This window comes from Syngnathoides biaculeatus, chromosome 7 (assembly GCF_019802595.1).
Source record: "Syngnathoides biaculeatus isolate LvHL_M chromosome 7, ASM1980259v1, whole genome shotgun sequence".
Taxonomy (NCBI): domain Eukaryota; kingdom Metazoa; phylum Chordata; class Actinopteri; order Syngnathiformes; family Syngnathidae; genus Syngnathoides; species Syngnathoides biaculeatus.
In genome coordinates, this window is record NC_084646.1 from 31465528 (window position 1) to 31491306 (window position 25779).

The 25779-nt window shown below is 40.1% G+C and overlaps 1 protein-coding gene across 6 annotated transcripts in view; it reads right to left on the reverse strand.

Annotated features, from left to right (window-relative positions):
• gmds (GDP-mannose 4,6-dehydratase) overlaps positions 1-25779 on the reverse strand; it is a 262351-nt gene that overhangs the window by 77514 nt on the left and 159058 nt on the right. For all 6 annotated transcript variants that reach the window (XR_009795595.1, XM_061824038.1, XM_061824039.1 and 3 more), the window contains 2 exons: positions 2772-2890; positions 2202-2298 (listed from right to left, as the gene is read on the reverse strand). Coding sequence is in view for 5 of the 6 variants with exons in the window: in XM_061824038.1 (XP_061680022.1) it covers positions 2202-2298; positions 2772-2890 (216 nt within the window). In the remaining variant the exon portion in view is untranslated. The remainder of the gene's footprint in view (positions 1-2201; positions 2299-2771; positions 2891-25779) is intronic.

Genomic DNA, 25779 nt, shown 5'->3' on the forward strand with positions numbered 1-25779 from the left:
GACTCTAGTCTGACTTGGGTCCAGGTCATGTGACTAGAGTCAACACCTCTGTTTATCAATCAGAATCGTCGTTGGTTGGCAACCAGTTCAGAGTGTACCCCGCCTCCTTCCTGAAGATAGCTGGGATAGGCTCCAGCACTCCTGCGACACTTGTGGGGATAAACGGCTCAGAAAAAGGATGGATGATCTTTATTTGCCAAGTATGTCAAAAACACACAAGGAATGCGGTAGTTGGAACGTCTCTAATACGACAACAGACACCCATTTGACAGAAAATACTTTTGAGACATAAAAACAGAATACAAATCATTAATGTAGTATATCACACATAAACATGCACTACTTGAAAAAATCTGTTAACTTATGGTGAAGAGCAAGTCAGTGTGGAAATCTGCTTAACATTACTACCTCTTATTGATCAAACAATATCAATTAATTTTTCATCAAATTTGTAATAGAACCAATGAGGCAGATGGTGAGAAACTATTCATCCATTCTCAGCACCGCTTAACCTGTTCAGGATTGAGGGGTGCTTGAGCCTATCCCAGCTGACTTCAGGCAAAAGGCGGACGACACTGAACTGGTCACCAGTCAGTCGGAGGACACATACAGACATGGTCAACAATTTGCACTCACATTCACAGTCACTGAGTGGGAACTGAACTCACGCTGCATGCATCAAAGTCAGGTGAGTGTACCTCTACAGCATCAGTCAAGCAAACTCTTACTTAGCAAATGCTTCAGAGCAACTTAATGGGCCACTGTCATGAAAGGCATGGTTTTTAGTATGTTATTAATGAAAAAATGGCAGCCGACATGGACCCATGCGTTTTTTTCACCACAAAACATGATTTTGACATACACAGTTTTTTGTAACTCCCGCCATAAAAATCCTCTTGAGGGATTTGTTTTTGAGAAGAAGCAGGAAGTGACGTACATGGCAGGACCGCTCTCAAGTGGACATGTTTCTTTCTATTATTCTTTCTATTTCTCTCCGGCAAGGTTGCTCGTTGTTCTTTCGTGTTAGCCAAAACGCCAGGTCGTTGCATTGCTGGACATTGCTTGAACACTCGGGAGGATGGATTTACCCTTCATAAATTCGCAAGAGACCCGGTTAGTCGGGAAAAATGGATTGCACGGTTGCAATGGATGAGAGCTTCGTGGGTTACAAAGGACAGGTAGGTGTGTATACAGCTACTAAAAAAAAATAGTTTGGGGCGCACCACGTAATCGGTCTCTCATAACTTAACAAAAGATCCGCGTATGTATGACAGCCGTGCTAAATGTGTGTATGTGCACGTTGGACTGCGTCGGGCTCGCTGATAAAGGCGGGGGCGCCGCCCCGCCAGCGAAGGCTGCGCGTCGGGCTCACGGACGGCGGCGGCTCTGAAGAATGCTGCTGTCAATGCCGCACTAAGCCGCGTGCGATGACAACGCCATAAGGCGTCCCGGCTCGACGGTGTTGTTCATCGCGGACGCCGGCGGCTATGAATGACGCCATAAAGTTGCCTGGCTCGGCGCCATGATAACTCACCTCGGTGCCGAAAATGAGCCCAGCCATATTCAGATGATATACGATCACAGTCAAACCGCCTCCCCGTTTGATCCACTTCCACGGAGGAGATGAGCCATCGCGGCCCGGCGCCGTGACGAGCCACCCTGGCCGGCCTCATTTTCGCCGCCGAGGTGGGTTATCATGGTGCCGGGCCACGATGGCTCATCTCTGCCGCGGAAGTGGATTGGATGGGGAGGCGGTTTGGCTGTGATCGCATATCATCTGAATATGGCTCGAAACAATAGTGTAATATTGCCCCGATGGCTTGAAACAATAGGGTAATATTGCCCTGGTAACGTCACACAACCGAGTCACTCGATTGTGTGACGTTCTCTTCTTCGAAAAGAGCTTCTGTGTCAGAAGGGGTGTGTTCGTCTCCCATAGTAGGGCCCACCGCGTGTTTTCAATGGCGAATATCCGGGTGACGTCATGGACAGTTGATGCAGCCAATATGGCGACCACTTGGATGTCGTCGAATGTCACTTCCGCAACTTTTCACATGGATGACGCGTGCTCCGCTCATTTATTTTTTCATATAGACATAGAAGTGAAAAATGTGATATGTATTTTTCAATATTCAATATCTATTTTAGAATGTTTATAGGGATGACACTTGACCTTTAAATGTGAAACGGTAAAAACTTACCACTTCAGTTGGGCGGAAATACTTTGGATCCACCTTCACATGCACAACTCCTGTGTCTTGGCAACAGCCCACCTCCTGTTCATCCTTCCCATCCCACCTGGAGATACACAAATTTTGATGAAGCACTTTCTCACATTCGTTAGATGGTTTTGCCACTCTCTATGGTACCTTTTCTTCTTGAAAAGTTTGTTTCTTTAAAACTGTGGGTAGACAAAACATGTCACTGATTTACTTGAAACATGTGCGCACACAGACCTGACCTGAATGTAACTGGAAGGATTGTGTAACAATTCAAATGTACATCTGGAATAAATAATAAATTACAAAAAAAACAATAAAACACATGAGAATTGAAAATTACGTCTGGAAGGACGAGTCCCAGTTCACTGAGGGGAAGAGGTTTGGGGTCTCTGCAGATACTTTGTAAATGTGGCTATTTGCAAAATAGTGAACTGAAATGCATCAAAAGAGTGCTGAAATATCTATGGACTGTATTAAATGAGATTGATGAGGAAATTAGCAACAAAGAAGAATCGTCATTCGAGTGAGTGTGTTGATGCGTTTGCTTACACGATAGTCTTCCCCACATGTCTGAAGGCTTCTTCCACAAATTCCCTCACACTGTGCACCTCCCCTGTTGCTATGACTAAATCATCTGGCTTCTCCTGTTGCAGCATCAACCACATAGCCTGAAAAAAAAAAAAAGAGAGAGAGAGAGAGAGAGAGACAGAGAGAGAGAGAGAGAGAGAGAGAGAAATCTACATCAAAAGCGATCTTTCTCCTGACTGACAGGAAGTGAACTTATGCCCTCTGAACAGGGCACTTGTCTGTACCCCTGTCGTGACGTCACCATAAAACCGCATGAGAGACATACTGTGGGAAAGAAGGACATAACACGTCCACAGGCCCATTGTGCCACACATGAAAACACACACATGGCCTTTAATACACATTCAAACTCATTTTCGCACTAGTGACGTTGTCCAACATCTTAAAATAACAAATAACAACAGTAACTGCAAAATATCTTCCACTTTAATGATTGTAAATGGCACATGCAGTATATACTGTATTAACCTCAGCCAATTTACCCCAGTGATAATGAATACATTTGGTTCCAGAATGCAGCAGACCAGCCAATCAAAGGTTTCTGTATATACATCCATCCATCCATCCATCCATCCATCCAATATTCAACCCGCTAATTGTCACAATTGTTGTGGGAGTGTTGGAGCTTATCCCAGCCCTCTTCAGACAGGAGGGAGGGTAAATCCTGAACTAGTTGCCAGCCAATCGCAGGGCACAAAGAAACAAAAAATATAGTTCCCTAATATATTTGGTGAACTGGAGTTAGCCTGGCTTATGACAGTTAAGAACAGTTTGTTTGTGACAATTAACACACCCTATAAAACAAAAGGGAAACTATCCATCCAAATACATAAAGTACATCAAAGGAAACACAACAAGATGGAAAAGTAGTATTTTATTGAGGTACACAGATACACTGGTGCCTCGAGACACAAGTGACCCAACATACATTTTGCAAGATGCAAACTGTCATTGGGACATTTTTTTTACTTTAACTTGAAAGCACAAACTTAAGATATGAGTACTGTAGGGTGGCCGTGAACTTGATTCAACTGACTTCACATTAAATAGCAGATCGGTAGATAGTGAACAATTAAGAAAATATGCTTCAAGTTGTTTGATGCCACTATCAGTCGAATTTTATTGGAAAACTACTGTAAATATGAGACTCTGGGGATAACACATTATTCACTTATAATTAAAACAATGAGACTATTTTGTTAAGGTAGCTGCAAGTTTAATGCAAACGTTGTACAATGGAAAATGTCATTTAATCGCGAACAGTTGCCATTGATTGTCACCGTTTTAGAACTCTTTAAGTAGTGGATATTTGGACACAAACGTGTGCAATACATGTAGACAGATATGACAATACTCACAGGCATATATTCTTCATCCGCTACAAAAAAAGATTATTAACATAGCATTTTACTAGGTCACTTACAGTACAACCAGTTGTAATCTAAGTACTATTTTGTCTTCCATCCTACAGGGCCGTAAAAACTGCTGTGTGTTACTTTGTTGTTAAAGTTGTATGCAATTATTGGGATGTCATTCTCAAATGTCACCTAAAATTGTATAGTCTGGGTGTCAATAAAATTCACAAAAAAATAAGTACTATTCTTCTTCATTTCTGACTCCAGACTTTATGATTACATTACTGCCTCCTGGTGACTAAGGTTGGCACACCAGAAGGAGCAGCACAATGAATAGACTCATTGAATCTTTGAATCATAAGGCACAAACTGTTTAATTGTTTAAGTTTAAAATATTATAGAACCAATTATTTTACATTTTTAAGGCATTTCCTTTCATTTCAAAGGGTAAAGATTATATAAGATCTATGTTTTGTGTTACGAGCGTAATCACGGATATCTCAAGGTACCACTACTGATATTGCTTGAAATTATAGTTACAGTATCTCTGTATGATTGCATATTTTATCTCAGAGGCAATATCAAAGATACAGAACTACCGCTCTATTCTCTACTGTGTCTAGAAAAATACAATTGACTAGTCCAATAAAAGCTTTTGTTTATCTGACTACACAAGTGATCAATCACACGGATAGTTGGTTTGAAGTCTGTGGCAGCGCTTTGCTTGAAATGCCAACATTTCATTGTGCTAAATGGGTTGTAAGTCGAGCTAATTGCATCCAGGGCATTTTGGTTCTGGCTGTCTTTGTCTTGGTCTCATACTCAATTGATTATAAGGGTATGCTTATATCACTTTCTTTGAAGCACATAAGCCCAGTTTACAAGATTTATTTTCATGTATGTGTTCTTTCCAGCGACTTCAGAATATTTTACGTGATGTAGTTGACCGAGCAGGGGCTCACTGTATCTCTCTCTACAAATTTAACTGTATATTTCAGTTTGAGGTACACGTCATATTGTAGGTTTTTCCATTGCACACATCCATACAAGTCCCTCTCTAAACAGGGAAGCTATATAGTGGGACTGCCATGTCTCTTAAGAGCAAAGCAAGCAAAGAAAAGCTAAATTATTTGTACAGTGCTTTTCATACACATGGTAACTCAATGTGCTTGGCCATTTTAAAAGCATTTAAGTACCAAGAAATAAAACATTTAAAACATGGGGAAAAGTACAATTAAAACTGCGTACAGTGCAAGAAATATCATTGAAAAGTGGGAATACTCTAAATTGCATGAGCAAAAAGAAGAATTTTTAACATGGATTTAAATCCATTTACACTTGGGGCTGACTTATTCCATTTGTGAGCAGCATAATAGCTAAATGATGCTCCACCATGTTTGCTTTGGAATCTGCTCTCCACTATTTGAGTACAGTCTGTCGATCTCTGGGTTAGTATTCCATAAGCATTTCTTTCATGTATTCAGGACCTAAACCATTGAGTGATTTATAGACCAGTAGCAGAACTTTAAAATGTATTCTAAAGCTGACTGGAAGCCAGTGAAAAAAAAATATAATTGAAGTTATATCCTCTGACCTCTTTGTTCAGTTTGGTCAGAACCCAAGCTGCAACATTCTGAATGAGCTGCAGTTGTTTAATGCTCTTTTGAGGGAGTGCAGTCAGAAGAATATTACAATAGTCAAATCTACATGAGGCTAAAGTATAGATGAGCTTCCCCTTGTCTGCTTGACACAAGGAAGCCTTCACTCTGGATATCTTAAATGGAAAAGGCAATTTTAGTTATTGATTTGATACGACTGTTGAAAGTCAGGTTGCCATCTCTCAGAACACCACAATTTCGGACTTGGTGTTTGGTTGTTAAAAATTGAGTCCATGTATTTACAAATAGCAATCATCTTTTCTTTATTCCTAAAATCAATTCTAATATTTTTGTGCTTTGGATAAAGAAAATTTTGGCTCATCCAGTTATTTATCTGCTTTAGACAGTGACACAAGACCTCGATTGAACTGTAGTCATCTGGAGACACTGCTCAATATAACTGTCAATTGCATAGCTATGAGAGTCAAAATTAAAGTTCTGAAAATTTTGACCCAAGGGTAGCATATACAGGTCAAACAGGAGGGATCCAAGAACTGACAGTTGAGGGACCCCATAGGTCAACACCATTTATTGAGATTGAGCACTTCCAATGGTTACAATTTAACTCCTTTCCTTTCCAGGTAGGACCTGGACAATTCAAAGTCCATTTAGTCCTACCCACATTTCTAAATTGTTCTGCAGTTTGTAATGATTTACTGTATCAAAAGCTGCACTAAGATCCAACAATAGTGCAAGCTATTAAAAATAAATAATAATGATTCATACATTGGAAACTTGATATTTTTGGAGTGAAAGAGACCCCGGCAACTTTCTTGGTTCACTCAACTGGAGAATCTTTTGAATACTAGCGTTAGCTAGCTAAATTTGAGCTTACTGAAGGCTGTGCTTGACGAAACAATGCGTGCATGTTCTATTTTTTCCCACCAGTGATCCATATTTAATTCCAGTAGCAACCTTCATATTATGATTTTTTTTTTTTTTAAATCATGTCTCCTAAAAGTAGTAGTAGTTTGATTGTGATGTTAAAAATGTAAATTAGACCACCTGGAAATGAACGCAGGCATTGAACTCTGGAAAATGTATTTCTGAAATCAATTACATTTTATCCTAAACTAATACACGTGACACAGGCAGCCAGACAAGCCAGAGTGAGAATACCAAGTACAGTGCCTCGTAAAAGTATTCGGTCGCCTTGAACTTTTCAACCTTTTGCCACATTTCAGGCTTCAAACATAAAGATATAAATTAACATTTTTTGTCAAGAATCAACAAGTGGGACACAATCGTGAGGTGGAATGAAATTTATTGGATATTTTAAGCTTTTTTAACAAAAACCCCCCTGAAAAGTGGGGCGTGCAATATTATTCGGCCCCCTTGAATTAAAACTTTGTACCGCCACCTTTTGCTGCAATTACAGCTGCAAGTCACTTGGGGTGTCTCTATCAGTTTTGCACATTGAGAGACTGAAATTCTTGCCCATTCTTCCTTGCAAAAGAGCTCGAGCTCAGTGAGGTTGGATGGAGAGCGTTTGAGAACAGCAGTCTTCAGCTCTGCCCACAGATTCTTGATTGGATTCAGGTCTGAACTTTGACTTGGCCATTCTAACTCCTGGATACGTTTATTTGTGAATCATTCCATTGTAGATTTGGCTTTATGTTTTGGATCATTGTCCTGTTGGAAGATAAATCTCCGTCCCAATCTCAGGTCTTTTGCAGACTCCAACAGGTTTTCTTCCAGAATGGTCTTGTATATGGCTCCATTCATCTTCCCATCAATTTTAACCATCTTCTCTGTCCTGTTGAAGAAAAGCAAGGCCCAAACCATGAGGCTGCCACCACCATGTTTTGACAGCGGGGATGTGTTCAGGGTGATGAGCTGTTTTGCTTTGACGCCAAACATATCGTTTTGCAATGTGACCAAAATGTTCGATTTTGGTTTCAGCACCTTCTTCCACATGTTTTGTGTCTCCCAGGTGGCTTGTGGCAAACTTTAAACGAGACCTTTGAGAAATGGCTTTCTTCTTGCCACTCTTCCATAAAGGCCAGATTTGTCCAGTGTATGACTGATTGTTGTCCTATGGACAGACTCTCCCAGCTCAGCTGTAGATTTCTGTAGTTCATCCAGAGTGATCTAGGGCCTCTTGGCTGCATCTCTGATCAATCTTCTCCTTGTTTGTGGTGAAAGTTTAGAGGGACGTCCGGGTCTTGGTAGATTTGAAGTGGTCTGATACTTCCATTTCAATGTGATTGTACAGTGCTCCTTGAGATGTTTACAGCTTGGGAAATCTTTTGTATCCAAATCCGGCTTTAAACTTCTCCACAACAGTATCTTGGATCTACCTGGAGTGTTCCTTGGTCTTCATAATGCTCTCTGTACTTTAAACAGAACCGTGAGACCAATGTTCCCTCTAATTTTTTAGGTGTCTGAGCAAACACACTAAGGCCGTGTGTGCTCCCTTTGACCACTGTGAGCAGCATCAGATGTATGCACTCTGGTCGCATCAGTGTCATCCATTGAAGTTACATGGTTTATTCAAAGATTCAGCTTACAGCATTTACATTCCCATCAGAACATTTTTAAGAACAATTTTGTTCTTTGCAAACTTACACTGAATATGTGAGCAAACAAAAAATACATTAGGATACAAATACATACCAAGCCAATTAACTATAAATTTGAAATGTCGCTTCCAACTTTGTTTCATTTTTTTTAAACCACAATGATATCCCCGTCTGTTTTTCTAGGTGTAAAATTGAATTATTGCTTGCAGAATATCTTTCGGAATGCATGTTGAAAGGTGAATGATGCTCCCAAACAGTTTTAGGGTTAATGTTATGTTGTCCTGTCCTATGTCCTATATTTAAAATGCAGAATTAGGTTTTTGGGCAATGTATCGTCTGTGCTTTCATCATCAATCAGGCTGTGCCAAGGTGCAATTTTAACATTACACACTATCTCATCTTGCACTTTCTAATTTGGCTTTAGACCAGACCCTTTTTACTCAAAAAAGAGAAAATCTTGTCCAGTTTCACCACTTTTTCCTCTATTATTCACATACCCCAGTGTTTGTAATTATGATGTACCCCTTTAAAATAGAGGGGGGTGGTACAGGTAAACTAGGAAGTAGAGTGTGTGGTCCGATGTGGCTGAGCAGAAGGTCTTTGTGAGAGGCAGTGTGTTACCGTGTTTAAAAAAAAAAAAAAAGACATCAGGCTGTAGTTTACTGCGCTGGATCTGTTTTCCTCTGCGTTTAGAGTGTGCAACAACTGTGCAAATGCGCATCTTTGAGGGAACATTGCCTGAGAGTATCACAGAGCAGGTGCATTTATATGGAGACTTAACTACACACAGGTGGATTCTATTTATCATCATCAGTCAACATTGGATTATTCAGAGATCCTCACTGAACATCTGGAGTGAGTTTGCTGCACTGAAAGTAAAGGGCCGAATAATATGGAACGCCCCCTTTTCAGGTTTTTAAAGAAGAAGACTGTTGGTCACAAACGCTCTCCGTCCAACCTCACTGAACTCAAGCTCTTTTGCAAAAAAGAATGGAAAAGAATTTCAGTCTCTCGATGTGCAAAACTGATAGAGACATACTCCAAGTGACTTGCAGCTGTAATTGCAGCAAAAGGTGGCGCTACAAAGTTTTAATGCAAGGGGGCCGAATGATATTGCACATCCCACTATTCAGGTTCTCATTTAAGAGTTTAAACTATCCAATAAATTTCGTTCCACTTCACGATTGTGTCACACTTGTTGTTGAATCTTGACGAAAATTTTTTCATTTTATATCTTTATGTTTGAAGCCTGAAATGTGGCGAAAGATTGAACAGTTCAAAGGGGCCGAAAACTTTCAGAAGGCACTGTACCTACCGAACCAACCACACAAAATTACAATGTTTTCCAATAAATCTAGGGAGCATAGCAACCAACTTGGAGGTTGCTGGAAGTAGCCGCAGCCTGTGCGTGTGTGTGTCTGTCTGTTTGTGTGCTTGAAATAATTAATCCTGGTAAAATTGCGCAAGGAATCTAAGATTAGCACTCGAGTGAAACTGGAGTGAATTTGTAGCATTGTAAATGTTATTTAGATATCCATGTCTTGTGCACCCCATGCTCTGAACTGTTGGAAGATTTCCTGTGTATATTCTTGTTAAAAAGGCCTTTGAGGGTTGCAAAACAGGTCCAAAATTCTGGGCATTTGTGCAATACCCTTTTCCGTTCAGTTCAGCTTCTGGAGTACCAGACCAGACTAGTTACATGACTGTTGTCCTTTGGGGGAATTTTATTCTGCGCTTCACTGCGTAAATAAGAGATTTGGAAGTCATTGTTTCATAGTCATAAGCTTTGGTTTGTCCTCGAGTGCCCTACCGCAGACACTCACCCCATTTCGCAGTTCATAGTAAACTGCCTAGAAGCTAAGTCAAGTCAAATAGCTGCTGCTCAGCTGCTCGGAAGCTTTTCATGAAGACGTATCGAGATATCGTGTTCACTTTTGCTCGCTGCTGTTGAAATAAAGAACTTTTGTTTGACTACAGTAACACCAAATACGTTTACCTCCTGGTTTTAAGCTTTCATTATGCGCTTATTTCCCATGAGTGTTCCGCTGTGAGCGGCGTGCAACCCTGCAACACATGTCACCGAACAACCGATTACTCCTTGAGAGTAGGGCTTACTAGCCACCTCAACCCAGGAGCCTGATGAAGTGTTCCTCTCAATTTAAAAGCCTTCATTTTCACTCGTGCCCCAAAACCCCAAGAATTGTGTTTTAATGCTTTATGCCTATTATTAAACCAGTTTTGAGATTTACACCTTAACGATTGTGAGCTGTTCCAAAAAAATGCGTTGCATTGCTAAAACAATAACTCCACCTTCTGTTCGCAGACATTCCCTATACAATTTAAGATGATTTATACACTGGTAATACTGCCACTAATAATAAAGAAAAAACTATTTTTTTTTTAAAAACCCTAAAATTTTGGGGGGAAATGTTTTTCATTGTTTCCCACGTTCCCACGATACAGTATATAGAGAGCGGTATCTTGACATATGAGAAACTTGACATCTGAGTTTTTCGAAATATGACTAGCAAGCCAAGATTTGACGTACAAACCGGTAGATGTTGCCACTATTGTTAAGATGCTGAAATGCACAGGTTCTTCCCAGCCTTTCGAGATTCACTCGGTCTTTCCGTTTGTGCACGTTGGCGAAATAATAGAAAAACACAAACAGGGTGTACGAGTGAATGACTTAGGAAAGAGTGACGACCATTCTACGTCAACCATATTGGAATGCCCATGTTAAAGGGTAATGAGGAAAAGGAGTCACCACTGTGTGTTTTAACTCTTCTGCAGTACACACTGAATACTCCAACAACTAGCTTCTGCTCCTTCACACACTCGCCCACCTAGTCTGCTTTATCCCAGCCCCCTCTCCACTCTTAAAACGGTACACTCATAAATACAGATCCTGTATTTCAATATGTACGATTCTCAAGCAGAAGGAATACATCAAGTCGATAACGCCAGCCAGGGGGTTAAAATTATTTTGAAGCTACGGAGCTGAGGAGGTGCTGACGATAGAGGAATTAAAGGAGTTCAGCAGCATAAGAGGTACAGAGTGAGAGTTCTGACGAGGAGACAGAGGAGGAGGTTATCTCTACCACCGAGATAAAGGAAGTGTTACCAATGTGGGAGAAGATTTCGGACTTTGTGTTGAAGAAACATCCAGAAAAATGTTGCAACTGGTCGTGCTTTCGTGCTATGTAATGACACGTGCCTTACACATTTCAGAAACAGTTAAAAAGTGACACTAACAAACCTCCTTGGACAGGTATTTTTTTAAATGGCCATCTGTTGACACAGAAAAATGCGTTTTAAAAAAGGCTAAAGTTGTGCAAGAGAAAAGACCCGAACATAATTATGCAAAACTGAAAAGAATACAGTACAATTTAATTTCATTCAAGCTCATTAAGTATCTAGCTAAGCTAAGCGCTAAGTATCTAGTTGAAATGACGCAAATTAAGTTTAGCAAAATTGAAAAAAAAAAACTTGTCACAATTATGTTCTGAGATGTGTGTAAAGAGTGTAAAGAGAAAGTGACTGAGAAAGCACCTCCTCCACAAACGTCCTCCAACTGCCTTCACCACCCTCCAACTTCACGAGATTTTCTGTTAACAAAAGTCATCTCATATATAAGTTAAGTACACTTTATAAAAGCAGTTCCTTTATTTCCATTTTCTTTTATGTTTTTATACAACACAATACAATATTTACTTAAAAATACACTTTTCTTATTAAAGAGCAGAGAATGTTATTTATCACCATATTGAAGTCCTTCAGGTGTTTATTAGCAATCTTCATCTGGGCTTTCGTGTGTCGTTGCACTGAGGAGAGGCTTCCGTCTGCACACTTGGCCTCGAAGCTTTCCCTGTTGGAAGGCTGCACTGATGGTTATCTTTCTAGAATTTTTGCCCATCTCCAGATTGCATCTCGAGAGCTCGGCCACAGTGATGTTTGTGTTTTCCTTTACCTCTCTCACCTGCCGGAAGGCCATCTCTAGGAAGGGTTCTGATTGTCCCAAATCTCTTCCAATAAATTATTATGGAAGCCACTAGAAACCTTGAGTCCAGCAGAATTTTTTTGTAACCGTTGCCAGATCTGTGCCTGACCACGGCTCTGTATCTTAGCTTTTCAGGCAGTTGCTCTTGACCTCATGGTTTGCATTTGCTCTGACATACACTGTAAGCTGTAAGGTCTTATAGAGACAGCTGTGTGGCTTTCCTAATTAAGTCCAATCAGTACAATCAAACAAAGATGGAATCCAATGAAGGTGTCGAAGCATCTCAAAGATGATCAGAAGAAATGGAAAGCACCCAAATTAAATATGGCTGTCACAGCAAACAGTTTGAATAGTTATGACTGTGTGATATTTCAGTTCTTCTTAATAAATCAGCAAAAATTTCAACAATTCCTTTCTTTCTGTCAATATTGTGTGAACAGCATGACATAACACAAAACGTGACTTAAAATTTTATCTTTCCAAAGAAAACCGCAAAGTCCGCCTTCATATCCAGTCCAATTCCACTTTTGTCCAAAGCTACTGGATGATTCAGTCGGATCCTCAACCCCAACACTGGCTTCTTTGATAACTTGTCTATAACAAGTCTTCATTCTCCTGGCCGGATAGACTTCACCCCAGTAGCCATGCACTTAGCGCCAATCTTCAGTATGCTGGCAAGACCACCGCTCCAAGATCCTTACCTGCAGACACCTCCCAAGCTCTTCCTCCACAACCAGGCATCCCTGTAACCGACTGACAGCTAGACAAACCAATCAAAGCACTTTTTGTTGAATTATAAAACTAAGTGGTTCTCTGTTCCACTAAAAGTTATACTAGTGCAAAGAATAAGAATGTGCCATTAAAAGTCAAAGTGATTCTTTGCATTGCGATTATATTTTTTTTCTTTCTTTTATCCCCGTGGAATTTGTGAATGTGATCAGTCAAATATCTTCTTCTTTTCCTTTCGTCTTGTCCCGTTAGGGGTCGCCACAGCGTGCCATCTTTTTCCATCTAACCTTATCTCGTGCATCGTCTTCTTTAACACCCACTGTCCTCATGTCCTCCCTCGCAACATCCATCAACCTTTTCTTTGGTCTTCCTCTCGCCCTTATGCCTGGCAGCTCCATCCTCAACACCCTTCTACCAATATACTCACTCTCTCGTCTCTGAACATGTCCAAACCATCTCAGTCTGCTCTCTCTAACTTTGTCTCCAAAACATCCAACTTTGGCTGTCCCTCTAATGAGCTCGTTTCTAATCCTATCCAATCTGTTCACTCCAAGCGAGAACCTCAGCATCTTCATTTCTGCAACCTCAGGTTCTGCTTCCTGTTGTTTCTTCAGTGCCACCGTCTCTAATCCGTACATCATGGCCGGCCTCACCACTGTTTTATAAACTTTGCCCTTCATCCTAGCGGAGACTCTTCTGTCCCATAGAACACCAGACAACTTCTGCCAACTGTTCCACCCTGCTTGGACCCGTTTCTTCACTTCTTTACCACACTCCCCATTCCTCTCTGTTGTTGACCACAAGTATTTGAAATCATCCACCCTCGCTACGAGCGTGTTGAGCGTGTGACTTAATGGGTGAATAATAACAGAATAGCATTTTGCTGGCGTGTAATTTTTACAGTGGAACGGGAATGAAAACGTTGCAAATTTCATACTCACTTCAGTTGTTCTCGTGAGTTTTAACAGTCAGCATCATGCCGCCTAGATGAAAAAAAGGTGGGGTGCGGACTTCAGGAACTAGCGCTGCAAGTAAGAATGCAAAGCATTGGTTTATATACCCATATGAATGGATGTTCGGGAAATGCACGAATGACGCTCAATGGAGGCCAAAGGACGTTCGTTTGACTTTAGTTACACGCTGTGTGCGCTAGGGGATTGTTCAGTGGTCGTTGACAGGTCGGCAGTGAGTCGTTTACTGCAAAGCAAGCGATTAAGTAAAAACCAAGTAAAGCTCGAGTTACGACTGACTAACGATAGCCAAACGTGTGCAACGCTCGGCGAACCTTAGTAAAACGTTCCACGATGTTCTGGTTATGACAAAATCATACACATCTAATGACATAGATACAGGTATATACACGATGTATTGCATTTTAATTACCGGTATACCTTGTGAAAAATTTATTGTCCAAGATAAATTACATTACAGGAACAGTAAGGTCAATATCCTTAAATCTTGCTACTTATTAAACTGAAAAACTCAACTGAAAAACTCACAGAAATGAGTCTTTGTCCAGAAAGTTTATCTTAGCTTAAGATTTAACTTGAAAAGATGACAATCATGTTACAAAACATCAAAAATCGTGGTTAGATGTGGTTATGTTTGTGTACAGTAAGTTAAATGTTGCTCTTGGATACAGTTGAATGGAACATTGAAAGAAATCACAAAATATTATGTACCATTATTTTTTAAATTAAATTATATACGAGAAGAAAGATTCCCACCTTGGTTGAATTTTACCTTGTACTCACGTAAACAATGTGTAGTCGCTGAATGTGACAGCTGAGACTGCTGTTATGAAGCAAGCTGACTTTTAATTAATTCCGTATGTGCTGTCACATACAGTAACACATGACAAAAGTACGGCTGGAAAATCCCTGTTACAAACCGAAGGAAGCCTACTGGCTCAAATTGGGCCTGCATCTGTCACAATGCGTGCTCTTACCAATGTGAAACCAAAACTCAACGAAATATAAACCTTTTAGTGGTACTAAATCCCATATACTATGTCAAGACGAATGCAACACCATGTAAAAATGTAAATCTGTGTATATCTGTTGATACAATTAAAAAAAGAGTTTAGCAAGAAAGGTTATTTTTCTTATGAGTGAAAAATACAATTTCAGCTTATTGAAAAAAACAAAAAAACAAAACAGAACTTTCAAACAAAAGTGATAATGTTTCAAGAGCCCCCTCTGAACCAACCCACCAAATACCCACGTCACTTTATTCTGGCGACTTTTCAACAGTTGACATGTGGAATGACAGTGAATAGTTACTGGTGCAACTATTATGGACAAAGAAAACCATCAGTGAGAATCAGGGTGCCGATGGTACTGACTTTGAAATTTCATACACGGGTGTCTACATGTAGTGACAGGTATATCCCTACCACGTATACCAATGTGAATAGGGATTGACTCAAATAACACTGGGTTACAATTTTTTAGTCAATGTCAAAACCCTATTCAGAATGCTGCAACTTGAGTACTGGCCAGGTCAGAAGATATAACTCCAATTCTTACACTAGTTTCCATTAAGATTTCTACTAAGTCGTAAGTTCTACTACTGGTCTATAAATCATTAAATGCTTTTGGTCCTGAATTTGTGAAAGAAATGGCTATGGAATAGAAACCCAGTAAGGCTCTGAGATCGACTGACTCAGGTCAAATAGTGGAGTATAGAGTCCAAAGCAAACATGGTGAAGCAGCATTTAGTGATTATGCTGCACACAAATAGAATAAGTTGCCAACAGAGGTGAGGTCAGTCCCAAATGTGAATGTTTTTAAATCTAGGTTAAAAACCCTTCTTTTTTCTCATGCATCTAAAAGTATCTTCAGTTTTTAATATTTCTTGCAAGTCACATCCATCCATCCAATCTTAGGCACTTATTCTCACAAGGGTCGTGGGAGTGCTGGAGCCTATTCCAGCTATCACCGAGCAGGAGGTGGGGGTACACCCTGAACTGGTTGTCAGCCAATCACAGGGCACATGGAGACAGACAACAGTCGCACTCAAAAACATGCCTAGGGGCAATTTAGGGTCTCCAATTGGTTGGGGACCCTGATGTAAAGGACATTGACTTACTTTATGTGTGAAATGCACAATACAAATATAGTGCAAATATTGCTTCGCTTTTCTGTAAAGATGAATGTAACTTGAGTAACTTGATTAAAAACAGCTTTTTATAGGACTAGTTGTAGCTGTACATGCTGGTGCATTTCATATAGATGGTGCAGGCTTGAAAAAAATAGATGGATCACATCAGGAAGGCCACCTGGCATAAAAAAATGGATCAAAGAAATCACGCGAGTGACCTGTTGCGGTGACACCTGATGGGACAAGCCAAAAGTCAACACAACAATCAAAAAACAGCTTTTTATAGTAATCTTGGTTTAGTCTCATGAAACACCAAAATAGAAAAAAAACAGTAAAGGGAACTAACATGGAAATATATAAACGTGTAGGTTTGGTATATGGACTAGGCAGTGGTCCTTAACTGTTGTCACACTAAGACCCGAACAATCTATTGTTGCACTGTTGTGACCTACTTTTATCGAGGTTAATGACAATCAGCGAAAAAATAAAACTCTTGGATATGATCAAAGAGTGCAGAAGTTACGCTTTTTTGTGGCACCATCATGAATGAATCAGCGGCTCTACATAAATAAGGATGTGGTAAACATCCATAAAAACGCTTGAATAACTTTTAAAAAGGAAGCAAAACGTGTGTTGACTCCACAAAATGAGAGGATTTTTTGAAATGGGAGCTCCATTCACTTTGTGGAAAGCGGATTACAGAAAAACGGCTCGGTGATGATGATGAAGAGGAAGAAGATGATCGGCGAAAAAGTAAAACTTTTGGATATGAAAGATGGCAGAAGTCACCCTTTTGTGGCCCCATTATATAATGGAATCAGGGGTGCGCTACATTACGAAGGATGTGGTAAACATCTGTAGAACTGCTTCAATAACTTTTAATGAGGAATTAAAATGTGTGATGATGAACAGGCTGAAGAAAGTGCTGACGAACCTCAAGCTACAATGAGGGATTCCCCCCCCTCAAGGATGAGGCTTTCTGGCAAACAAAGGTTGGTTTGAAAAATTTCCAAGATTTACGCCCTCAGAAGCGTGGGACAATATACTGTCGAGATTAGCAATTGTGTTGACGGTGTTAGGTCCTTGTACAGGGTGTTGGATTAAATGGATTAATTGGAAAGAAAGTTATCTCATATTTCCTCTCTTGCTTTGCTTTTAAGACTAATTTGCTATGATGAATATTGTTGAACAATATGATGCAACAAAGAGGCACATTACATTGCGTGCGAAACAGCACTCGTCCGAGAGACATCAAGAGGGTGAGACAGAGATGACGTCACCCGGGTGCATCAGGAGGATTCGGCACACTACAACTCGTCAGTGGAGGACGTGCCAGGGCTTGCGTTTGCTTTGTTTGCCACGAATGCTGCTAGTATGTGATGTCACATTACGAAGACAGTGTAACTGGATTGGCTGGCTGTTGAGTTCTGACCTGAAGTAACCCTGCCTTCTTAAAACTGAATTTAGACGATGGATTTCAGACAGCAAATTCTAGACATTTGAATCTCAGGAGATTGAAAATATTCCGTTTGAATTTTAAAGGTTGAATTTTTTTATATGGCAAACTTTTTAACATTGAAAAGTTGAAGTGAAATACAGCTGTTGAAAATGTGATCACTTTGAAATAACTATGAATTTTACAACATAAAAATTTCATTGGCTTTTCTAATTCAAATCCTGGTGGTACATATTTACTTCCATACCAATTAACCTAAAAAAACAAGGGATGACTATATAATGCCCTCAGCACAATGTACAAGTACATTGAAAACATGAGCAGAAACACATTATTTTCATTCTAGTGAATTATGTTCTAAAGTTAGTGATGGTGTTGTGGTACATTTGTCTGACTTTGGTGTAGACCGTGTGGGTTCAGTTCCCACTAAGTGATGGTGTCTATATGTGCCTTGCGACTGACTGGTGACCAACTCAGGGTGTCGGTCACCTTTCAAAGGAACTCAGATAGGATAAGCTAAGCTCCTGTTCCCTTAACCAAGATAAGTGGCATTGAAAATGGATGGATGAATTATGTTATTACTGGAGATGCGCTGACAGGCCGAAATTTTCAGACTGAGCACTATTATAAGCACTTACATTTAAGTACTCACCGGCTGGAGGCCTGTGAATTATCAGGGCAAACTCCCATGACGCTTTTAACACCACTATGAAGGAAATAATGATGCTCAAAAGAGGACAACAGTTGGAATTTTTGCTGGTCTCTTTTTTTGTAAACTAGCTACTACGGAGTTCGAAAAGTTACTAAATGTAGCTAAAAGGTTGTTAAGTTGCTAACACTGCAGACACAAGGAGCGGTTTTAGCTCACTTCCTCCCTTGTATTTCGACACATATGTACGTGAAAACAGAGGCACCAATTTGAATATAAAAGCACTGCACATTTTACTTTTTTATGTTCATTGATTGATCCATGAACACCACAAAGATTGCACGGAGAATGTTGACAGGCCAGATATGGCCCATAGGCTATACTTTATCCAGGTTTGCTCAGAATGTGTCCGCCTACGTCCACGGTTTTGTAGTGGGAGAGCAGTTAGGTCAGCTCGAGACAAGCATTGTGGAATGAAGTAGCTTAGAAAATGAGCGTTTGCCCGACACGTTCAAGAGTTGGTGTGTTCGCCATCCATTTTGAAGAGCTTACTTTGCAGTCGGCTAAAATTGTTGTCATCCATGTTTACCTTTAAAGGAAGACTCTCCTCAATTCAATTCATATGTACAATAAACCTTCCAATATGAAGTAATATTGTTATTACATAAATATTTTGTATTTGAAATCCAAGCAAAATATGGGTATGTGCCAGCTTTCAGAGCCAAGCTGAAAGAAACATCCTTGACCCCGCCCCTGACGTCACCGGTGCTTAGCATTACAGACCATTCATTGTAGCTAAGCAAAGATGCCGACTTGTTCTGCACCAAAACTGAGAAAACGCACTGAAATTTGTCCTTCTTTAACCTCCCGTGGGGTCAACCTGACAGGATAAAGCTGTGGCTGTCACAGTTGAGGCTCATTCATCAGGGGGGAAATTTGCACGCATTTAATCATTACTGGTTATCAGCCCCTAAGTTATAGCCTCTCGTGCTGGTACGGTAAAGCAACAACATACAACATACGTTATGAGGGTGGCGCAGCTGTTCAATTCTGGACCTGTCAGTTTTCCAGCCGGGCTCAGTGGAATGTCTGACCGAGACAGGAATTTCGATAATACTTTTCCTATTTTGAGATGTTTCTCTGTGAAATCTGCAGATAACTCTGGCATTAAAATAAACACTGAACCCTCATCTACTAACTTTTAACGTGTGCTCCCATTTCTATTAGTTTCGACAAAGTCTTCCTTCAAGTATCGCCACACACCTGACATTGTTCCTATCTGGATGGTATGTTAGGCTGATGAAGTGATACTGGTCTCGCAGTTTCGAAGCATTTTCATGAGCACGGACGTATCAACACAGATACCAATATTGTTATTGGTTTGGTGCATCCCTAGTTATTACTGTAAGTTCTCATACAGTCCATATTAAATGTAATTGTTTTGATGAACAAAGGTTGCAAAAAAATGTTTTGTAGATCTGAAATGGAGAAACGGTATTTCCATTCATTTTAATGGGGAAAAGTGATTTGAGTTGAGCAGGGTTGAGCAGTGTCAAGAAACAAATAGTACCGCATATACTCTGTCTGTTCTTGAAAATAACTTGCTTTTTTAAAATTCATAGTCCTTCTGACTTTCTACTACAATCTGATTGTTGAGTATTGAGTCAGTGAAATTGTGGTTTGGATTAAAAACAGATGCAAATTACGCAAACCCTTCCAGGAAAACCTTTTGTACAATCGATCAAACCTGATAAAATCCTAGTAAAAATGTATCTGAGTGAAATATCAAATTGATATCTCAGTTATTTTTAATAGACTTTTCCCTTCACAAACAAACACATTAGCATGCAATTGAACATTCCCCGGCTTCATTTTTTCTTCTCACGGCTGTGATGGAATTGTAATTTTTAGCAGAACAATTTTCTTTTATAGCGTTCTATCTTTAGAGATCACTTACATTGTTTCCCCCTCATTTTGCTATTCACTTTTCCAGCCACCCCTGCTCTTTGCTCCACTCTCGTATTGAGTTTTTAACCAAAAGGGGATTGCTGAATTAATTTCTTATCAGGTACAGTCTGGATGTTGAGTTGAAGCAAGATGTATTATATTTACAGTAAGACCTCACTCTGAAAGCTCACAGAAGCATTGTACAGTAATGGCTGCACTTCTGCTTTTGGTGAGATAACCTCACAGCTGAAGTCAGCCACAGTGGAGGATGCTCTTCTCTTTTCCTGTTCAACATTTTGTTACCACACAAAAGGCACCAAAAGTTAGAAATTATACAATTTCATGCTTCCTGTGTGCTTGCATTTCAACCAAGTAGTCCAATGTCTGCCCAGATCCAAAACCAGGTACTCTATTGGTTAGCTTTTTAGGTTTACATATACTGTATATATTGGCCGCACGGTGGAGCAGCTAGAAAGCTTTGGCCTCACAGTTCTGAGGACCTGGGTTCAATCCGAGCCCATCTTGTGTGGAGTTTGCATGTTTCCCCGTGCCTGTGTGGCTTTTCTCCGGGTAATCCGGTTCCTCCCACTTCTCAAATACATGCAACATTAATTGGACATTCTAAATTCCCCCGAGCTGTGATTGTGAATGCAGCTGTTTGTCTCTATGTGCCCTGCGATTGGCTGGCAACCAATTCAGGGTGTACCCTGCCCCCTGCCCATTGACAGCTGGGATAGGCTCCAGAACTCCCATGACCAACGTTCCCTCTAATTTTTGAGGTGTCTAAGCAAACACGCTAAGCCCGTGAGCGCTCCCTTTGACCACTGTGAGCAACATCTGGGGTATACACTGTGGTCAGATCCGTGTTATCCATTGAAGTTACATGCCTCGTTAAAAGATTCAGATTACAGCATTTAGCTTACCATCAGAAAATTTTAAGAACAATTTTGCAAACTTGCGATGAAAATGTCAACAAACAAAAAAAATACATTGCTAACCAAACCAATCCAACTATGAACTGTAAATTTGAAATGTCGCTTCCAACTTTGTATCATATATTTATTTTTAAATCACAACGATATCCTTATCTGTTTTTCTTGGTGTAAAACTGAATCATTGCTTGCAGAATATCTTTAGCAATGCATGTTGAAAGATGAATGATGCTACCAAACAGTTTTAAGGTTAATGTTATGAGGTCTCCTATTTTTAAAATACAGTATTAGCTTTTTGTGCACTGTATTGTCTGTGCTTTCATCCTCTATCAGGTTGCGCCAAGGTGGATATTTAACATTATATACCATGTTGTCCTGTACTTTCTACTTGGGCTTCAGATCAGACCTTTTTTACTCAAAACAGAGAAAATCTCTTCCAGTTTCACCACTTTTTCTTCATTATTATTATTATCATTATATTATTATTATTCACATACTCCAACATTCATAAAAGCAACAGCATTTATTTATTTATTTTTTACTTTTGCCATTATTATCTAGAGTAAACATAAGCAGCATCTCTAACATATTTGCTCTACGTTGCCCAGAATGTGTTTTTCACTAAAGCATGGGTGGTGGTGAGTGTTTGTAATCATGAGTGTACCCCTTTCAGAGCAGAAAGTGGGCGGTGTCAGATAAGGAAGTACTGTGTGGCATGGTGTGGCCGGGAAGCAGCTTGTTAGAAACTGTGTGCTGCCGTGTTAAAAAAAAAAAAAAAAAAAAAAAAAAAAAAAAAAAAAAAAAGAAATCAGCGCTGGATCGGTTTTCATGTGCGCTGAGTGTGTGCTACAAGTGCGCAGCTTAGAGGGAACATTGCCCATGACCCTTGTGATGATAAGCGGGAAAGAAAATGGATGGATGGGTGTGTGTGTGTGTGGTGTGTGTGTGTGTGTGTGTGTGTGTGTAATATATATATATATATATATATATATATATATATATATATATATGTTGCAGTTTCATTTAAATTTTTAAGGACCAAAAATAGTGAATAGTGAAGATAACACTCTGTGACCTTTTACAGAACGCCTTATACAAGGTATAAAGAATTTGAGTGTCAGTGTCACGTCCCATCGGAACGAGAGGTAGGACCCAAATGCAGGAACTCGGAAGACGCAAGGTAGTTCAAGAAGAGACACGTTTATTGTATGCAGAGTTCGGGGATCGAGCAGGCAGTCCGGTGCACGGGGAAACAATGCAGGCAGAAGTGTCAAGGAGTCAGGCTTACAAGGTTGGTCAGAGAACGGACGGAGGTCGGTACACACAGGTTCAGTCAGGAGTACGAGAGTGCTGGAACGGGACATAAAGCTCAACGAACTGGCGGAGGACCAGTCGTCACCGGGTCCTATCTATACAGGGGATGATCAGCCTGCATGAGGAGCAGGTGTGCGCCTCCCAATCAGCGCAGCCGCGCGGGCACCTGCACAGCTCATGCTGAAGCGGCAGGATCATGACAGTCAGTGACTTGAAATCTTTCTAAGGGCACCCAACTGGTAATCAACTGTCCCCCTCAGAGTCATTTGGGCATGTACCCTTGTTCAGTTGTAACCAACTCCCTCACCACACAACATTGCCATTTGATTCGCATCCTGCTGATAAAAACTTCCATTTCACCAGATGCTGCTTAAGGTGATGATGTGAAGTGATTGCCCTAACTGAAGTCAGTGCTCGGGAAATTGCAATATACAGTCCCTGAAAGCTCTAACTTCTTGTATGACTGTTTTTTTATATTTCTTGTTGGACTTGTAGTTTGTTGTCTAATGACAGAATTATACAGTCCAAATAGAAGCTGTAGCACAATGCTGGTGTGGGATGGAATCCTCACATCTCCATAACAATTACCTTTCAGAAAACATAAAAAAAACACAATTTATGTTGAGCCAATAACTTGGCATCAACGAGTGCAACCCACTTCCAACACATTTGATTGGTTAATAAACTAAAAATATAACAGAAGTACATGAGACTCAGGATTTACCATAAGTATAGCGTTGCGTAAAAAAATGTAACTTGACAAAATTTTAACATACCGTAATTTCTTGTGTATAATGCACACATTTTTCCCAAAATATTTTCAAAAAGTCAATACAGCGCATTATATTTAGGTATAGTTTAAAAGTAAAAAAAGAAAACAACATTGTATAGTTGTATACATAGAGTGGTAAAAAAAAAAAAACAGGTATACATTTACATTTCAATATGATATTCGATGTCTTTTCTGGTCATTTAGATCCATTTGTTTAAGCAGCCATTGTTGTTGCTTTGTTCCTTGTTACCAAAAGGAAAGTAAAAACGGCTTTCGGAAACCACCGAATGTGCTGAGGAAACTACCCGGTGGCACATAGCAACCTCTCTGACTTGGAGAGGAACTGCAATACATTTTCAAAACTTTGAGCACGTGGGTTGCACTTCAGTATAAAGGTAAACTACGAACAGGAGACCCGCAGTGACATCAGTGCGGTCGCCGCACGTGTGTACAAAGAAACCTTAACACTTGTGAAAAGTGCCGTTTGTTTTGCATTAATCACCCATTCATTATTATCTTCAATCTCACTTTTTTGTTAAACCCCAGATCTCCTGTCACTCAGCATATCTCTTCTCACTAAACAAGTCCTCCTCCTGTCAAACTAAATGATGGTTATGGAACCTGAGGGTGCACCAACTACCGCCTGACACTTCTACTCTAGCCTTTACTCTGGACCTCCAGGGGTAATCACTTCAGGAAGTCTTCTCAGAGGACAGAGCCCCCCCCCCCCCCCCCCCCCAAAAAAAAAAAAAAAAAAGTGATTATGTTTCAATAAAGAAAAGTGGTAGTAAAATAATGATTTTACTTGAAACACAGTGGTATAACTCCAGAATTGCTTGTTTTTTCTAATTCAGCCAGATGGGACAAAAGGACAACATCTGTGTAATCCATGATATAACTACATTTCAAACATGTACAGTGAAGAAAATACGTATTTGAACACCCTGCAAGATTGCAAGTTCCCCCACTTAGAAATCATGGAGGGGTCTGAAATGTTCATCGTACGTGCATGTCCACTGTGAGTGAGATAATCTAAAAAGAAAATCCAGAAATCACAATGTATGATTTTTTTTAGCGATATATTTGTGTGATACAGCTGCAAATAAGTATTTGAACACCTGAGAAAACCAATCTTAATATTTGGTACAGTAGCCTTTGTTTGGAATTACAGACGTCAAACATTTCCTGTAGTTGTTCTCCAGGTTTGCACACACTGCAGGAGGGATTTTCCCCTCCTCCTCCACACAGATCTTCTCTAGATCAGACAGGTTTCTAGGCTGTGACTGAGAAACGCGTAGTTTCAGCTCACTCCAAAGATTTTCTATTGGGTTTAAGTCTGGAGACTGGTAAGGCCACACCAGAACCTTTATATCCTTCTTACGGAGCCACTCCTTGGTTTTCCTGGCTGTGTGCTTTGGTCATTGTCATGTTGGAAGACACAGCCAGGACCCATCTTCAATGAGCTGACTATGGGAAAGAGGTTGTTCCCCAAAATCTCACAATACATGGCCGGGGTCATCCTCTCCTAAATACAGTGCAGTCGTCCTGTCCCATGTGCAGAAAAAAAACCCCAAAGCATGATGCTCCCACCCCCATGGTTCACAGTACAGATGGTGTTCTTGGAATGGAACTCATCATTCGTCTTCCTCCAAACATGGTTAGTGGAATTATGACCAAACAGTTTCATTTTGGTCTCATCTGAAAACTTTCTCCCATGACTCCTCTGTATCATTCAAATGGTCATTGGAAAACTCAAGACAGGCCTTGACATGTGCTGGTTTAAGCAGGGGAACCTTCCATGCAATGCATGATTTCAAACAATGACGTCTTAATGTATTACCAACAGTCACCTTGGAAACGATGGTCCGAGCTCTTTTCTGGTCATTGACCATGTCCTGTCGTGTAGTCCTGGGCTGATTCCTCACCTTTCTAAGGATCATTGAGAACCCACGAGGTGATATCTTGCAGGGGGCTCCACTCAGATTGATATTGAGTGTGATGTTTAGGTTCTTCCATTTTCGAATGATTCCTCCAACAGTGGACCTTTTTTCACCAAGCTGCTTGACAATTTCTCTTTCCCTTTCCAGCCGTGTGGAGTTGTACAATTTGAAATACTTATTTGCAGCTGTATCACACAAATTGTTAAAAAATAATACATTGTGATTTCTGGACTTTTCTTTTTAGATTATCTCTCTCACAGTGGACATGCACTTATGATGAAAATATCAGACCCCTCCATGATTTCTAAGTGGGAGAACTTGCAATATAGCATGATGTTCAAATACTTATTTTCTTCACTGTACTTGGAAGTCATTAAAAAAATATACAATTTCAGAAGAAGCTTGGTACACTACAGTTAATATGCTATCATACCTGCTACAAATAAAGATTTTGTCATTGTTCCTGAGCTTTAGGAATATCAAATGTCATTGGAGTGTTGTTAGTTTTACCATGAATTTGAAAACACAGGCAAGTTAACTGAAAATTAATGCAATGGTTATGTAAAGGTCCAGTTTGCATGATTGTAATCTAG